Source organism: Erpetoichthys calabaricus, chromosome 14 (genome assembly GCF_900747795.2).
Source record: "Erpetoichthys calabaricus chromosome 14, fErpCal1.3, whole genome shotgun sequence".
NCBI classification, from domain to species: Eukaryota; Metazoa; Chordata; class Cladistia; order Polypteriformes; family Polypteridae; genus Erpetoichthys; species Erpetoichthys calabaricus.
The window spans coordinates 15,899,779-15,918,461 of NC_041407.2; the positions used below are offsets into that span (position 1 = coordinate 15,899,779).

Sequence of the window (18,683 nt, forward strand, 5' to 3'; positions counted from 1 at the left end):
CCAAATTTGCAACAATTAAAGTCATTGTCATTTTCTTACCAACATCTCAAAAGGTAATGTCACCTTTGGGACAGACAGAGACACTGTACATAAGGATCCAATTTAAAAAGCGTTCTGGTTTCAGGCTGAAAACCTGAACAGAGATGACAACATCTTAGAAGAGAATAACATGGAACTTACTTAATCTTGAGGAGGCTCAGTGTTTTGTTTTGGGAAATAATTTCTCCAGTTTTGTTTCTGTTCTGGTAAATGGAGAAACCATTTGTATTGAACCCAAACTCCTTCGCAACCTGAAGACAGAAAAAGGATTAAAAATCATTTTTCTACTGAATATTTTTAAACAAATATTTCAAGTACCAGTACTAAAATGTGAATTTAGAGCCAAATAAGGCGATTGAACACAAGCTTTTATTTAAAAACATGTGCATAACTTAAATTTAACGCGGTTAAATTTAGCCCATAAATTGCAGATTTTTTTTTCACAAGTTCATTTGAACTGTTGTTTGAATTACACTCAAGCCCCTGAACATCATGCCAGTAAAAACAGGAAATTAAACCGAGAAAGGGGAGCAGAGACAAAAACAGCTGCTGAATGCAATTTGTGTAATTATGATGCTGTCATTTTTATAATATACATACACCTACACACATATACTTAAATCAACAGTAACAGGATAAAACAGAGAGAATGCCATAGGCCTCAACATTATGCAGGTAAAGCCCCTAGTCCAACTGTATCACTATTTAATCAGGAAAATGACGGCAGGGATAAAATATATTGCCCAATAGCTTTTCAAAATTAGTCTTTTCCAGATTCATCTTTGTTATCTCAGATTCTAGGTTGTTCTCTCTCCCATAAGTTCTGGTGTGTGATTTTCCATTTTCACCAGTTCCTCAAACAAATGGAAAATTATTTTAAGCCTTAGTAACAGGGAAAGGGAAGATCTACAGGACGGTAGTGAGACCAGCTATGTTATATGGGTTGGAGACGGTGACTCTGACCAGAAAGCAGGAGACAGAGCTGGAGGTGGCAGAGTTAAAGATGCTAAGATTTGCATTGGGTGTGACGAGGATGGACAGGATTAGAAATGAGGACATTAGAGGGTCAGCTCAAGTTGAGCGGTTTGGAGACAAAGTCAGAGAGGCGAGACTGTGTTGGTTTGGACATGTGCAGAGGAAAGATGTGGGGTATATTGGGAGAAGGATGCTAAGGATAGAGCTGCCAGGCAAGAGGAAAAGAGGAAGGCCTAAGAGAAGGTTTATGGATATGGTGAGAGAGGACATGCAGGTGATGGGCGTCGCAGAACAAGATGCAGATGACAGAAAGATATGGAAGACGATGATCCACTGTGGCAACCCCTAACTGGAGCAGCTGAAAGGAGAAGAACAACATTTTTTTTTCTTGTCTTCAGGCTCAAAGGTTCTGAAACGGGTGCTTGATGCCCTATAAACACAGCCCACAGACAGCACAACAAAGGGTTTATGTTACACTGGGCAGCTTGGTAGTCTAATCTGGTACAGTCATATGCTGTGAGAGAATTTTTTGGAGCATCTTGGCACTACCAGGCACAACTCAAAAAGACAAATCCCAGAGAAACTTCCTGTTCGCCTATTTAGACAAACAGCCAAGAGAGTGATCTATTCTCTTGTTAACGTTAAAGCTTTAAGCTGTAACTCACTTTCAGACTACTTAGTACAGAACATCAAAATGAACCAATTACAACAATCATTAATCTTTTGAATATAGATTAAAGTCTCTGGGTTTAATTTAGATAGGGAAGCCTCTTCATGCTGAACAGCCTGTTACTGCAAATATATTATTCACAAGGAAATGCAGAAATGGCACATTCTTACATCACTCTGCAGGAGAAAGTGGCTTGGGTCTGTAAGAAATGGCATATGTAAGCATTTAAATATTCTGGAATCAAAGTTGCTCTTAAAATTGATTACTGGACATAAGCATATGATAGCACTCTACTATAATCATTCCACAAACCCTTATACTCATGTCAAAGAAGGTTTCTACTTGTTAAATTATGTGTCAAATTTAATACATGCTGCACAACTCTAACTTGATTTGACCTTTTCACAGACAAGAACTTGCTGAACAGGAGAAGTGAATTCAGTTTACAAATGAGCACAGGCTATGCATAGTGCTGGAGGTGTTCTGGACACAATGGTGATAACTAATAAAACAGATTAATAATATCTGTTACAAATTGTGAAGTATGGAGAATGGCAATGCAAAAGGCTGAATGGTCACATACCTTTTTAATAAATGTTGCAGCAGTTTCTCGTCTGGTCACTGGGATTCTTCTCATACCATCAGGGGATTGAACTCGAATGATCTAAGTAAAGATGAAAAAAGTTAGAGAAATGAATCTTAAAGAACTCATTTTGAGAAACTGAATTTAAGCATTTAAGACCAACTTAAAAATGAAAATTTACTAAAAAAAAAAAATGAAAATCTTTACCAATCAAATGTCAAGAGCTTTGTTTTTTTAGCTTTAAAATATACTGAAAAGCTAATGTCCTACTACCCTGAATTGGATTAAGTGAGTTTCAGAATGTTATATATTCAGGGTTTAATTTAACACATTAATATTGAATTTAGTGACAACAGATCTTCATCTACATTTATTATTAGCTGTGCTACCCATGTAAGACGGGTTGAAATCTAAGTAATGAACAAAGACCTCAGTGTTAACATTTGCATTGCACCGTACAATGGATATGTCTTTGTTTTTATGCCATCTGGAATGGGATTTGTTAAAGCAGTATTAATGTTTTGTTGTGTTCCATCTACTGGAATGACAAATGCAATGCATTATATTACTAAAAAATGTTTGTGATGCGCCATCTTTTGGAAAGACAGAGACATAACATCTGGATTGACACACAGATACTATAATGTCGCACTTCAGTTTCATGGGATGTTTTAAGTGTATGTATATGTATATATATATATATATATATATATATATATATATATATAATATCTTACTTTGACTGCTGCCAGATATTATTTACATCACCAAATATCACAAGAGGATAAAATGTAGGTTAAATAAGCATCAAGTCTCCTTAATTGTAATGTTTTAGATGATAAAGCCTGTTAAAGATTACCTTAAAAACATCTTGAGATATTAGGATTCTTACAGATAAGTCACTAACAATGACAGGCTGGACTCGTAATACAGTGGAACTATAGAAGAAAGGGCAGAGCAGGCTCTTTTACCTTAGGAGACTGTGTTCCTTTAATGTGGGTAGTTACATCCTTCACATCTTTTACAACTCACCGATGACCAGTGCGAATTTCTATGCTGTGGTGTGCAGGGCTGATAACATCATGTCAAGAGAGGCCCACCGAATCAACAAGCTAATTGAAAGTGCAGGGATGGAGGCAGTAGAGGAGGAGAAAATGAAGGTAAAACTGAATGCTATTATGAACAATGCTGCACACCCTCTCTATGACACACTGAGGACTTTCAGCCAACAAATTATTCAGCAGAACAAGTGTGTCAAGAAACACGACTGGGGCTCCTCTATACCAACAGCAATATGCCTGCACAGTGCTTCACTGGGACTGAGATGGCCAAGTCAGACGTTTTCTTTCTCTTTAGTCATTCTGGTGTGTGTATATTTATTTATTTTACTTTATTTAATGAGCTTCTATAAAAAAAAAAAACAAATATCTCCCTAGGGACAAGTAAAGCTTTGTTTACCTACACTATGAAGGATTATAAAACCTGCACACAATTATATGCACTCTGCTGTAAGATAAATCATCATTAAAAAATGCAAAAGCTCTGGACATCATTCAAAATTATCACTCAGAGCAACAACAACAACATTTATACAGGATATCCAAAAAAATGCAACTTTTTGTTGCTCTTGGCCTCTTTTGAATTATTCTGGCTTCTTGGGTGGCAAGTCAGACGTTTTTTTACTTTTTATTCATTCGGGTGTGTTTGTGTGTACTTATTTATTTTCTGTAAGAAGCCATATTTTCACGTGGTGACAAATAAAGTTCTATCTATCTATAAGTGTGAAATAACAAGATAAAATTTTCATGGAAATAAGCAGGAATTTGTCTATTGTAACTATCATTAATTGTAACTTTAAAACACTCTTAATGCCATTAAATGCCACTGTCACACACGTGCGAGTAGGGGGACGTTGTGTGGACCAAGTAAAGGTAATTTCACGGCAGGCCAGGGGGGGGGGGCGGCGTGCACTAAACCTTCTCCTGTTGTCTCTACAGACCAGCCGCGGGAAAACTTATCTGAATCAAGAACGTCACTTCCTGTTCCGGCGCCTAGAAGGACGTCACTTCCTGTTCCGGCGCCTAGAAAGACATCACTTCCTGTCCGACCACTTAAAACCGCCATCTTTTCCAACCTTGATCAGTTCTGTCTTGGACTCAGTGCAATCAACAACTTGTTACATAAAAAAGAAAACCTTTGCAGCTAGGAACATTATACGGGTGGCTGCCCCCAAACCTTTCTTTATGTGTGTCGAGTCTGTTCTTTTACACCACAAAAATCTAATAACAGACATGAATTCTGGCATTGTAAATTATTTAGCAGTAATCATTTGAGGTTTTACGATGGCAATGCTGGTTCATAGCTGAACTTAAGCCTGGAGTCTGAACATTTTCCCTGTGACGGTGTACGTCTTTCTCTTTGTACGTTTCTTAAGAAACCTACTCTGGACTGCTCAGATATTAACCACTACAGACCAGTATCCCTGCTCTCTTTTCTTTCTAAAGTACTGGAACGAGCAGTGTATAACCAACTTAACTTGTTTTTATCTAATAATGCCCTTCTTGACCCTCACCAGTCTGGATTCAAAGCAGCTCATTCTACCGAGACTGCACTTCTTGCTGTCTCTGAAACCCTTCACACAGCCAGATCTACCAACCTGTCCTCAGTCCTCATACTTCTGGACCTATCTGCAGCCTTTGACACGGTCAACCATCAGATACTTCTGGAAACTCTCACTAGTCTTGGGATCTCAAGCATTGTCTGGCAATGGTTTGCTTCTTACCTTGCTGACCGGACATTCCAGGTTGCCTGGCAAGGCTCCCAGTCAGCTCCACGAAGACTGACCACTGGTGTTCCTCAGGGCTCTGTCCTAGGACCCCTTCTCTTCTCCTTATACACAGGTTCTCTTGGGAAGGTAATAGCTGGACATGGATTCTCTTACCACTGCTATGCGGATGACAGTCAACTCATTCTCTCCTTTCCACCCGATGACCAGCAGGTCTCAACCCGCATCTCAAACTGCCTTGCTGATATCTCCTCTTGGATGACTTCCCACCACCTCAAGTTGAATCCCAGCAAGACTGAACTCTTGTATATCAGAGGCAACTCATCTCCGAATCTTGACCTTGCAATCTCTCTTGACAACTCGGTTATCGTCCCCTCAAAAACGGCAAGAAGTCTTGGTGTCACTCTAGACGAAGAATTGTCTTTCTCTCCACACATCAGCAACCTCTCCAGGTCCTGCAGATATCTCCTTTACAACATTAGGAGAATCCGCCCCTTTCTCACTACAGAGGCTACTCAGCTTCTTGTCCAGACCTTGGTCATCTCTAAGCTGTACTACTGCAACTCTCTGCTGTCTGGACTTTCACTAAAGGCAACACGACCACTTCAACTGATCCAGAATGCAGCTGCAAGACTCGTTTTTGATATTTCCAAATTCTCGCACACTACACCTCTGCTGCGGAACCTGCACTGGCTCCCTGTGGCTGCCCGCATCAGGTTCAAAACCCTAACACTTGCCTTTAAGGCCAAAACTGGAGCTGCACCACCTTACATATCAGCACTGGTCAAGCAGCGTGTCACTTCTCGCTGTCTCAGAACATCAAGCACTGCACGTCTCGAACCACCCTTACTTAAAAGAAGAGGACGACATGCATCAAGACTCTTTGCAGTGTTGGCTCCTCAGTGGTGGAACGAACTTCCTCTTGCTGTACGAACAGCGGAGACCCTCACTGTCTTCAAACGTCGCCTGAAGACACACTTCTTTCAATAGCACTTGGACTAAAGTCCCCATACTTTTTTTTCTACCCTTTTTTTTCAAAAAAAAAAAAATAAAAAAATTTTGTACTAACTTACTATTTTCTTCTAGCAGGGTTTTGTATACAACTTGGTCAGCGGTAACTTGTTTAATGACAGTAGATTTAATCCTAGCCTTAAAGACTGAAGAACAGTCGTAGACTACTAAGCACTGTTGTAAGTCGCTCTGGATAAGAGCGTCTGCTAAATGATGTAAATGTAAATGTTTACTCTTTTGTCCTCTCAAATCCTAAAAGACATATAGAGATCTAATTCAAAAAAAGCATTACTATGTTATGTGCTTATATATCTTGTTGACCACAATTTCAAACCTTTGTGGTGTTTTAATGGGAATGTAATAGAAAGTTGTAAAGATTTTTAAATAATAATTTTAATAAAACAAATGTCATATACAGCAGGTCCTTGGGTTACAACATCTCGACATACGACGTTTCGAGTTTATAACACTCACTCCCATAAAAACGTAAAAAAATTGAGACACGAGAAGGAATAAAAAGGATTTTTTTTACACTCATTTTTTCCTGTTACTACAGTACAGTGTACAGTACAGTACATTTATGTCCTTTTCCTTTTTCTGTGGCTTAGTTGTGTTTTTATGTTCTAGATTATGATTTTGCAAATGTGTTAGGATAGGTAAGTGACTTAGGCTAGGGTGTGTTTCGAAATACTCCAAAATTCAGGTTACATCACTGTTGTAGGAACGGAACTGTGTCGTAACCCGAGGACCCCCTGTAATATTAAATTGTGACAGGAAACAATGTAAAAAAGCTTTGACATATGTTACAATGTACAATACTTACACTGCTGCTTCACTTTCTTGTATGAACTTCAAGCCCATGTCAGATGTCATGCATAGAGTAGCAAATTATATGTGCAAGGTAGCTGTAAATGTCCACTATATCAAAGAAATGTTCACCATTAAATTACAAAGTATAGGGAAAGTAATGTAATCGGCCAAAGATTTGATGTCGACATTTTGATGAATCTTGACGTTTTAGACCTCCCTGAGTCCGAAAATACCATTTTTGGAATTATGTCTGTGCGTCTGTCTGTCTGTCTGTGTGTGTAAAAAAAAAATAAAAAAAAAATAAACATGATAACTTGAGTATACTTTCACTTAGGACAAACAAATTTTGCATACAAGAATAAAGTACAAAACGTAGATTTCTATCAACTTTTGGGCTATTCCCGCTAACCAGAAGTGGTACATTACCTTTTATTCATGCAGCTGCGTGGTTCGATTTATTCAAATTTACTCTTATAATAATTGTTCAATATAATATTAATTTGATTTGACTTGATGGTTCTTTAATGCACAGAATATAAAAATAATAATCATTGCCTTGCAGTTTACTCAAGTATCCATCCTCATATCTGCGTATACGAGAAAGACTAGGACAGACCACTCCTGATTTTTTATAAAACGAGATGTAAAAGTCTTGAATTTTCATAACACATCTATAACTGGATCACTTTTCAGATAGCCACTCTTTGGGTTAGCCTTCATTTGCCTAGGATCACTGGTTCATGTCTCAACTACTTAGGTTAAGTTTTACGTTTATTAACATGTAAAAAAGGAAAAGGGTGAGTAAGACTTAATGACAGCCGAGTATGTTAACATAAAAATGGTTTCCTACTTACTTGGGGACCTGCTGAACTTAAGGCTCACTCCCATTTCCTTACTCATCTTTTCTGAATTTTCTTTTGTTTATCACAATTGATTTAATAAAATAGATATGACTCATGCGCCGTCGTGAGTGGCAGCCATTCCAGCAGCTCCTCGTATGACTTTTATTTTTCTACCTTTTTCTCTGTTTCACTGTTCACTCCTACCACTTTCTTTTATGTGGACTCGTTCCCTGGACACTTTTTACTATTTACTACTTGGACATGGATTTTTACACACAGAGACTCATCTATTCAAGTAGTCAACTTCAAGTGTGTGAATTTCCCCTTGGGATTAATAAAGTATGTATCTCTCTCAATTTCTCATTAAAATCTTATTATTTATATTTAGCTACGATCAACGTATTAGAATTATTGTGATGCACCTTGTAACCCTTATGAGAATGTTTCTTCAACAAGTTCAGTTTTTTTAATAATTATAATATGAAACTGTGTAATTGTTTCACTTGATTTTCCTGTCGGGTGTATTCTCTTCAGACACCCAGCCATAAGAGCCATTTGGATTTAGAACACTTGGAGGTTCATTTTCTCCAGTATCTTGCCGTCTGGAATTTTTATTTTGCTCTCCTTTCTAACTATCTGACTAAAACACAGGACTTATTGTTATAACCATTAGAGATGTAAAAAATCAGTTTAGCTAATAGTACTTTAATCCATTCACAAGAGTGCCACCATTTCCTTTACTCATTTGTTTTTCTGTAATCTGTTTTAATTTAATTTTTATTGTTTGTATTTATTGTTTTAGAAATGCTTTTATTTATATATATATATTTTTGGTTTGTGATTAAAAATGTTCACTAACTCCTCATAAAGCCCTTTGAGCTACAGTTTTTACATGAAAATGTGCGATATAATGAAATGTCATTATTGTTATTTTTTGGATATTGCCATTTAATCGCTTTATTTACCTTTGAACACCTGCTACTCCTCTCTTCTCCTTATCATGGATGCCGGCTTTGACTTCATTATTGCAGGCTCTGCAATCTACCATATTAAATTTTTATTTCCTTTACAATACTGTATACATGTCTGCATTTCTGATTGTGAAATTGTACTTTTCTACTTGCTTTATTTTTATTTTGATGTACATATTGTATTATTACATTTTTTGATTTTTTCTATTTATTTTTTAACAATTTTTAAACATATTGTCTCTGCTATATTCAAATGTCTTTTGATTTTGCTTCAGTGTTGCATACATTTTCTTAATATTGGCTCATAAGCAAAAACGCTCCTTCAGCATGGCAGTTGTTCACGGATTAACAGGCTGGCAGTGAACGTAGGCAAAGCACAAAAACAATCCCTTCTCCTTAAAGCATTGGGAAATTAAGGTGGCAGCTCCAAGCTCTGTGTACCAAGCAAAACAGACGTCCACCCCCGTCAACCATAAAGCAAGCCATAATGTTGACTACACAAAGACTGAGGATGGGAGAAAGTGGCTACCGAATAACCGCTATTCAAGTAACAAAAACACCACTTGTGGGTATCACTTTATTGAAGATGAGCTGCATGTGTTTCTGAAGCTAGTAGGACTGAAAGTGGCCCATATGTTTATCTTTGGCTGCTATTTTCAACAAGATGTTTTTTTTCTCTTATTTGATTTAGATCCAGTAACCATTACTGTCCCAACACATTTTTGGATTCCACACTCTATTCATTTATTGTGCAACAGATAACATTTAAAGAGATGGATTTAGCAAAAGCCGATGACCTCAGTAAAGTAGGCCGTTAATGAATCAATGGCTTTTCTGTGAACCTTAAAACACAAAAAGACCATTATGAATGTACTTGTAACTAATCTTTCTTTTGTAACAGTAGTATCCAATTACCTATAGCAAAAGCATTCATTAATGCAAGGTTAACCACTTTAATTTTTAATGTAATAATTCTGAGTAGGACTCTGAGGCAGAGTAACTACATTTCTGTGAGTCATGATGAACGTGTAGTGCCAAGAGGCACAAACTGGGAGGAACACTAAGAAAGAACTTTAAACAAATACAAGTACTTCAATTTATTGTCTAGGACCAACACTGTTTTCATTGGGCCAAAAGTTGAAAGAAAAATATTTAAAAATACATGCACACATAACACATTAGTGCTTTTCATCTGTCATACTCAAATGATATTTTTAAACATAACTCATTAGTGCTTTTCATTTGACATCCACAAATTATATTTTTAACTTTTATAGAGTTTAAGGAAAAAAAAAAATTTAAAGAAGACAGAATCATACAAGATCCCATACATCTATTTTATTATGGAAAAAGATAATCCGCTGTGGCATCATCATATATTTTCATGCCACTGCTGTATCCAGGTAAGAGCAGCGTCATTAGCATCCTTAAGATCTTCATCGGTACATGTAGGGCCTCCGGAACATTCACGGAGCAAATCCTAATGGGAGCAGCCGAAAGAAGAAGACCAACATCCACAGCCTATTCAAACCGCAATATGCAAAAACAGGAACAAGCCCTGGGCAGAATGCCAGTTAATAATGGCGCACACTTACACGGGCAGGGCAAGCTTAGAACTGGCAATCAGTGTAACCTCAGCGTCTTTGGATGGTCAACAGAAACTGGAGACTCTGAAGGAAATTCACACGTGGAACAGGACAACGAAAGAGAACATAGAAACTCCACAAAGAGAAAGAATGGGGGTCAAGTGCTCTCAGGCAGCAACACTAAGCACCCATTACCTAACATTTAACAAGTAAATATATTTTAATGGTAAATTAAAGCATAATTTATGGTATACAGTAATCCCTCACTTATCGCGGGAGATAGGTTCCAAGGCCGACCGCGATAACTGAATTTCCACGAAGTAGGGACACTATATTTATTTAATTATTTAACGTGTATTTGGACGTTTTTAAACCCTCCCTGTATTGTTTACAACCCACCATTTACTCTATTAAAAACAGGGACAACTGCTAAGCAATATGAAATCGGTAGGTAAGTTTACACTTACTGTATAGCGAAGTACACGTAGCAGCTTGTAGGCGGTCATGACATCGTCGACCTTGTTGCAAAGATTCCTAAAGCAGATTCCATCCATACTACTGCCTTATCACGTCCACTTGCAACTCGTTTTGCACCCTGATTAAAGGACACTGCGGCCGTAGATCTTATATGCTTTTCCTCCTTTTTAAATAAAAAGAATCGATGTCCTGCAGCGGTGTAGCTGTTCCCTTCCTTCAACATATCCAAAACTTTTACCTTTTCTGCAATCATTTGCATCTTCTGTTGGTGCTTGGACACGGCCCCTGAAGCATTAGCACGTTAATGATGAATGAGTGAGATGAGACTTCCTGGTTAATGCAACACTCCGTCGCTGAGCCAATCAGCAGCACACAGGAACTTAACTGCGTGCTCTGATTGGGTAGCTTCTCAGCCATCCGCCAATAGCATCTCTTGTATGAAATCAACTGGGCAAACCAACTGAGGAAGCAAGTAAAATGACCCATTGTCCGCAGAAACCCGCGAAGCAGCGAATAATCCGCGTTATGTATTTAGATATGCTTACATATAAAATCCGCGAAGTCGTGAATTCGCGAAAAGTGAACCGCGAAGTAGCGAGGAATTACTGTACAACAAAATCTCCCTAAATTGAAAGTGCATCCTTCTTTTATCTACATCAGGCTGCCTGGCATTGCAGTCGTCTCCAGCAGAATCAGGCTCAATGCCAAATACATCATGTCCACTGCAGAGCACATTCGCGCGCGCACACACACACGCAGTTTTACCAAGCCAATACAGCGTTACCAGCTGACTTATTATGGACATCTTTGCAATGTCAAAGGAGAGCAGATGAAGAAAACTTGCACAGGAAAAATAAGGTGAGAATGATGAAGCCATACGTTGAATTCAGATCCATCAGGTTCTACTACAGCAGCACTAACCAGTGTGCTGACCACCTGGCAGCTTGCACATTACAATGGAAAGACCATTCTGAGTTTACAGCACGTCCAAAACAATGTTGCACGTGTTTTAATTCCCCTTGGAATTAATAAAGTATCTATCTTTAACAAAAAACTATAAATCCACTCATATACAGTAATCCCAGTTTTATCATCCTTGCACTGGTTACCTATTAAAATCCTCTTAGTTTAGAAATGTATTAAGTGGTCGATCTTCAAGACTTACTAAACACTTACACATCCGTTAGTTCTTTGCACTCTAGGTCTTCTATCCTCCTGGCTGCTCCGCAGACACGACTGTGCACAATGGGTGACCAAGCTTTTTGCTCTTTTGGGCCTTTCCTATGGAACAAGTTCTTGCAGTCTGTCTGAAGCTCTGCGACCGTGACTCATTTTATATAGAATTTAAGTTTGCTTCAATGAGCATGTAATATAATCTATAAGAAATATTTACTTCTGTTTAAAAATATTAAATTGTATTGTTTTTTTGCATTTATTGTTTATCTTGATTTGTAAAGAACCTAGGGATAACTATGCTATTTTAGTGTGATCTATCAGTAAATTATTATTATTTAAAAAAAAGAAAATATCCACAACTTATTACATTAATTGCTTATTACAAATGGCTGTGAGATGTAAGAGAGGAAAAGGAAAGATTTAACAATGAAAAAGGTCAAGATGAGAATATTCTGAAGAAAATCTAGCATAGTTGAGAGGAAATCAACTAACAATATAAAGAAACCAGTAACGGCGCAGTGAATACACTTGACTTGAGCGTTCCTAGTTGTCATCCTCTTTCTCTGTATGTTTAACATTCATTTGCTCAGAGGTTGATGGGCTTGCTGCTTCCTGATCATCTCTTCTATTCTCCACCCTAGCGGCGTGCTTCTTCTATTCGGTCGTCGACATCTTTTTGTGTTAAAACTGATTAAGTCAGTGCTTGTGTTTCAATTATTTAGTACGTTTTCCTTATTTTTTTCACTTAAGTTGGCACTTACGTCTTCAATCTGCCTCAAGAATGACTTAAGATATGAAGAGGTAGAGGAAGTGACGGCGAAAGCGGTAGGGATGAGAATGGCGCCTGTACACATGCGCCACATGGGCGGTGGAGAGTTGATTCTACAATAAAATAAAATAAAAAGGGGAAAAACCTTGGAGGTCAATCATCACCCCAAAAGCGGATAGTAGACGTCACGTAGTACATGTGTACCAAATTTCAGGTCAATAGTTCAAACAGTTTGAGAGCTACAGGCGATTTAAAATCCAGGACAGACAAATGGGCAGCCACGGTAGTGTATTATACAGGGTGGTCCAGATCTAACTATGCAACTTTTAATGCAATGCAATAATTGCATAGTTAGATCTGGACCACCCTATATAAGAAGATAGCCAAGAAGAACAAATACTTGTGGATAACTGAAAACAGAAAATACAGAATAAGGTGGTGTTAAAATTGGTGAGGATCAATGCTGGGGTTGCAGCTCTTCTTACTATATAAATAATCTGGTTAGGAATATAAATAAACTAGTCAAATTTGCACATAATACTAAACTAGGTGGAATGACAGAAAACGTAGAATCAGCCAAATCATTCCTGATGGACCCAAACAAAATACAAATGTGTGTTTAAAGTACTCTGGTACACACAGGAAGGAAAAAAAAAGTTAGGTCCATGCAATGGGAGGTCTGAAGCATGAAAGTACTCCTGACAAGATAGCCCTAGGGCCATAGCGTCCTCATTCTTATTTCAATTCAAAACAATGTACAGAAGCGATTACGCAGGCCAATAGGTTGTGTGTCACAATTTGTAGAGGACAAGTCAAGAGCAACACCAGCAAAGACATATGATCCCTCCGACTTGTTCTGGTTCTGCCGTGAAGTCTCCACCTAGTGGGACGTACCCAGAGCAGCTCTAGGGCGGCGCCTCCACAAGGACATCCTTACAGCCTGCCCAAAACAACTCAATTGACTCCTCTCGACTTGGAGAAGCAGCGACTCCTACCCTGAGGCTACCCTGGATTGCTGAGCTTCTTAATCTATCACCAAGTGTCAGCCCCAGCCATCCTGTGAAGAAACCTGATTTATACCACTTGTACTGGCGCTCTCATTCTTTTGGTCATTACTCACTCATATTGGAGAGGACAAAGATGTAGAATAACTGAAAAATCAAGAATTTTGTCTTTAGACTTGGCACCCACTTCATCATAAAAACAGAAACTGAGGGCAAACATTAACAGTTTGAATAAGCCCAGATAATGACTATTAAACACGCCAGAATATATTCTAGGCAGACTATTAATCATTAACATTGTTGATATCATTAATATCAACAATAATGATGATCAATATATTTCAATGAAGTGAAGTAAATATGATAACAATGTCACCTGTGTGGCACACACTTTTAAATTTGTTCTTCTTTTAAGGCTTTACAGCACCACACAAATCACTACAACTGCTCACAGTCCTTTCTTTCTCTCTCTCTCTTCTTTTCCTCTATTCTTCTGCCACCGCCGCCTCCACTCCACTCCTTGCAAGTCCGCTGGCCCCTTATGTAAAGCACCCGGAAGTGCTTCAGGTGCTCGTTGCCCCACTTCCAGGTGTGGTGGAAGAACCGCCCACACGGGCTCAAGGAAAAGCTGCAGCGCCCCCTGATGACGCCTCCGGATCCCAACAGAGCTGCAGACAACTCCATTGCCCATGAAGCCCTGTGGGAGTCAGAGGCACCGCTGCAACCCATCTAGCATTTTGGGGGATTCAACACCCTGACTAGGCTTGTTCCCCCGATCCTTCCAGCAAAGAAGTGTCCCAGCAAGGCAAGGATCCCGACCATCTATGACACAGCATAAAAAATTAAATGTCTTGGCCACTTCAAATGACTACTCATCAGCTTATTAGAAACATTGTGAGATCAGCACTTTCTTTCTATAGTACAAAACCGAAGTAATTCATGTTTAGCTCTGCCTTAATATAAGTGTGTTAGAAAAATGTGCAACTTCTATTTGAGCATGTCTGGCCTAGGGTTGGCATGGTGGTGCAGTGGTTAGCGCTGCTCATTTACGGTTCCTGAGTCCTGGACAATACCTTTCTGCTGTCTGTATCCTCACCATGTGCTTGGGTGGGTTTTCCTGCCACCTTCAAAATATATGAATGCTGATGGATGACTCTAAACTGGCCCAGTACAAGTGATTGTGGGTGTGAGCATGTGCTGCACTGGGCTTGGATTCAACTTTGTGCCCAGTGCTGCTTGAGGTGGGACCACTCAAGTAAGTGTGACTTGGGTAAGCAAGTTAGAAAACAGACGGATGGGGTGATCTAGTGCAGTGCTTCCCGACCCAAATGTGGGTCACTGGATGCCCTGGATGGATCAACAGCTTAGGTTTAAAATAAAAAAAACTGCCATCGCTTTAATGCTTTAGGGAGCTACTGATTGCAGATTTCAGTTTTACACCCAGTTAAAGGGACATTTTAACTGTAACGACAGACACAAGTGCAGTTAGGAGCAGATGACAATCCGTTATACACCTCATGCTTCACTTACAAAGGCAACGGCATCACCGACTCTGAGCTCTCCTAGATCCACATCAAACTCACAAGCAGAGCCAAACAGGAACGTTAAAAGAACATACAAGCCAGACTTTGAGTTATAGCTTCACTTTTACCACCAAGCGTGGTGAACAATGGCTGCTGTATGTTATCTACAGTGTGGTACTGCCAAACGAAATCATGATGACTTCAGCTATAAACACATTTGGAAACAAAGCATGCTACATAGAGAAGAAAACTGTTCTTTTTTTTTTTTTAATTAAAAAAATAATTTTGAGGCTTCACAAAAAAAAATTCTAGCATGTTTGTACAGCAATCCAGCAAGTACTTGTGGCATCACCTCGTTGCACGTTGAACTGGCAAATAAAAGAAAGCTCACACAATTTCAGGACAGCTCACGTTTCCTTGTGCAATAGATATGAGCACCGAAATTCTAAACGAGTCAGCCGCCTGAAAATAAACATATCCCTCTCTGCACCATCTTCACTGATTTCAACAAGCGTGAAAATCAGGCAGGCCCAGGTTACTCAATAAAAAGGCAAATGAACACTAAATTTGATTCAGTACTAAACACCTGCATGTTGAGTTATTTCTGGATGGGTACTGTGCATTTTTCATCTATTATTTATATATTGCATTTAAATACTGAAAATGTGTTATTTGTTAATCCATGCTATGTGCAGACAATGCTGGCAAGTTTACAGATCAGAAAATGAATACTGTTTGACCTTAGTGCGACATTTGATATTCTACTGTCTAGAATGGAGAACATTCTGGATATCTCTGGCATTGCCTTCCAGTGGTTTAAGACCCTGAGGCCAAGATCTGTTAGTGATGGCAACGGCGGGTCCCACTCAGCGCCAGTCACACAAGTAGCTCCTCGAGGCTCTTTCTTCTGCTCTTCTGTCTCTATATGCTTCACCTTTACCATTTTATTCATAGTTTTTGGACTGGGAAATCATTTTTATGCTGATGATGATCAGCTATTTCAATGTTAAAAGTGGGTTTTCATTAGTTTTCCCAGCACACATTTTCCTGACTGAAGTTAAAAACTGGATGGAACATAAATCTACAAAATTAAACTGCAACAAAAGAGAAGTCATGCTACTTAGAAGCTAAAGAAAATGAGCTCCTTTCCATCCATCTTGGTTATGAAATCATCAGACCTCCTCCTTCTGCTAGGAATCTTGGTGCAATTTTTGATTCCTCCTTTTCTTATTCTACACACAAGTAATCTTGTTAGGAAACGTTCTTGCTTCCACCTCAGTAATGCACCTCATATTTGCTCATTCCTAATGGTGAAAAACTTGTTCCCAATTTTATTACATCCCGCATTGACTACAGTTATCATGGGTACAGTTAGGTCAAAACTCTGCTGCAAGGATTCTTGCACAGACCAGCAACAGTGTGCACATAACACCATCCTGCTTAGCTTTCATTGACTCTATCTTATAGGATCGAATATAAAACTCAATTACAAACTTCCAAAGCTTTAAATGGCTTTGCACTGGACTGCATTCATGCCCTCTTCCATCACCATGCCCATGTCCCCCGAGTAAGGGCCAGTGATTCTAGTAATCTTGTTGCAACCCAAACCTTCATAGAACCTGCAGCTCTATTATTACACTCAAGAGTTTGGAACGGCCTCCCTAAATTACTGAGAATTCATTCTTTCAAAATAACTAAATTTATTCAGGATGTTATTCAACTTGTCTGTACATCATTAGACTGCTGCAACCGTAACACAGATATTTATATGAGGCAGAAAATGGATGGATGGCATTCAATTTACACTAACATTGTGACCCTTTTTTTCAGTTTACTCTTTCTGTTCAAGAAGAGATAGATAGACAAGATATTAATTTTAGTATAGTAGGCAGGATGGATAGATATTAATTTTAGTATAGTAGGCTAGATAGATTAGATAGACCTTTATTTTGTCCCAGAGGAAAATTTGCATTTTTACATAACATATTTAAATAAACAGGTAGAAAAGTGATTAAGTAAATGAATACACACACACACACTTTGGTCTGAACACACACTGGAATTAATAGAAAGCAGAAAAAAAAAATCAAAAGAAAGAAATGATACTGTAGTACTGCATCCGATAATTTAACAATCATTTTAATTAGCCTGCTGATTCGGCAGGCCTCTCCTGAAGTGATGTCAGGGTTTTCTTGTAGTGTTTTGTTTATTTTATATTGCTATTCTGGTTTATTGTATCTTATTCTAATTCAAAACGTAACATTTCCTGTATTTCTCAAAATTTAGTGTTTTACAGATATTTTTTGCATCCAATGCGGTATATTTCCTATGGTTCATTTCGATTTTCTGTGAAGGTGTTTAGCATAGGTAAGGTGCTATATAAATAAAATGTATTATTATTAGATTACTAATATAAAAGTGTAACCATGGAACACAATGTATTAAAAGGGACCCCAAGGCCAAAGACGTTGAGAACCAGAGGCCAAGTTTGTTGGTCCAGTTGCCATCTGAGTGGCTCTCAACAAGACGCTTACCTCGAGTTCAAACTGTTAACAGGACATATGGATTGATTTGACTCTCTGTGTATATGAAAGGACTCTGAGCTGCTGTTCACTATTGGGTGCCATTATAAAAAATACAAGTCATTGTTTGTTTTACTAACGCATCGACCATCTCAATACATTTAAAAGTTCAGACTGTCCACCCATTTTTATCCCCGATTAAAAGTTATAATGTATAACTCCACTACATTACTCTTATAGCCAACTCATTAAAAATGCCAATTTCAACATATACCGTTTTGAAAAACGCTATATATTTTAGAGGCTACTGTATTCCTTTCTTGTTAAAAGTTAAAGAAGCATGGGGTTTCGACAGTCCCAATAAAGTTGCCCACTTTCTCCTGTTAATAATCGCCACAAATGAAGCGTGACAATGAAGACCGAGTCACAAATGTTAGCACAATCCCAGCCTGTCAGCAGCGGCACACCGAGCCTCTCAAACCCAAACCTGCCTCTCCTTGTCGATTTCACTCACGGGACAGACCTCGCAACTCTTCTGACGGACGGAATGAGGAGGCCTGATGGACAATCACTAAATTTGCTGCCTCATCCCAGTCCCGACGGCCCCTCGGCTTTGCTAAGCCCGGCTCAAACTTACAATGCTATCCGCCATGTTGTTGGTTCTCGGATCCGAGGCACTCAGTCCTACTTCGTGTGGCCAGCTCTGTGGCACCGGGAACGAAAGCGCTACTCACAGAAAGTCCATATCTTCTGTTTCTCTGTTCTCTACTGTTCTGTCACTCAGCCAGCGGGTGTTTCGCTGTCTCCGCTCCGCTTTGCCCCGGAGCTTCTAGTGCAACGAAGCCAACGAGCACATGGTTCCGCCTGTCGTTCGTTCCGCCCTAGCGAAATGCTTTTGAATGGCAGAGTAGAATAAGCTGGCAGGGTGATAAAGCGAGAA

At 38.9% G+C, this 18,683-nt stretch overlaps 1 protein-coding gene across 1 annotated transcript in view; it reads right to left on the reverse strand.

Moving 5' to 3' along the window:
- nploc4 (NPL4 homolog, ubiquitin recognition factor) overlaps positions 1-18,571 on the reverse strand; it is a 68,516-nt gene extending 49,945 nt beyond the window's left edge. The window contains exons 1-3 of the mRNA XM_028818326.2: positions 18,381-18,571; positions 2,268-2,348; positions 181-290 (exon numbers count right to left, since the gene is read on the reverse strand). Coding sequence (XP_028674159.1) covers positions 181-290; positions 2,268-2,348; positions 18,381-18,395 — 206 coding nt within the window. The 5' untranslated portion in view covers positions 18,396-18,571. The remainder of the gene's footprint in view (positions 1-180; positions 291-2,267; positions 2,349-18,380) is intronic.
- Positions 18,572-18,683: the final 112 nt, after the last annotated feature.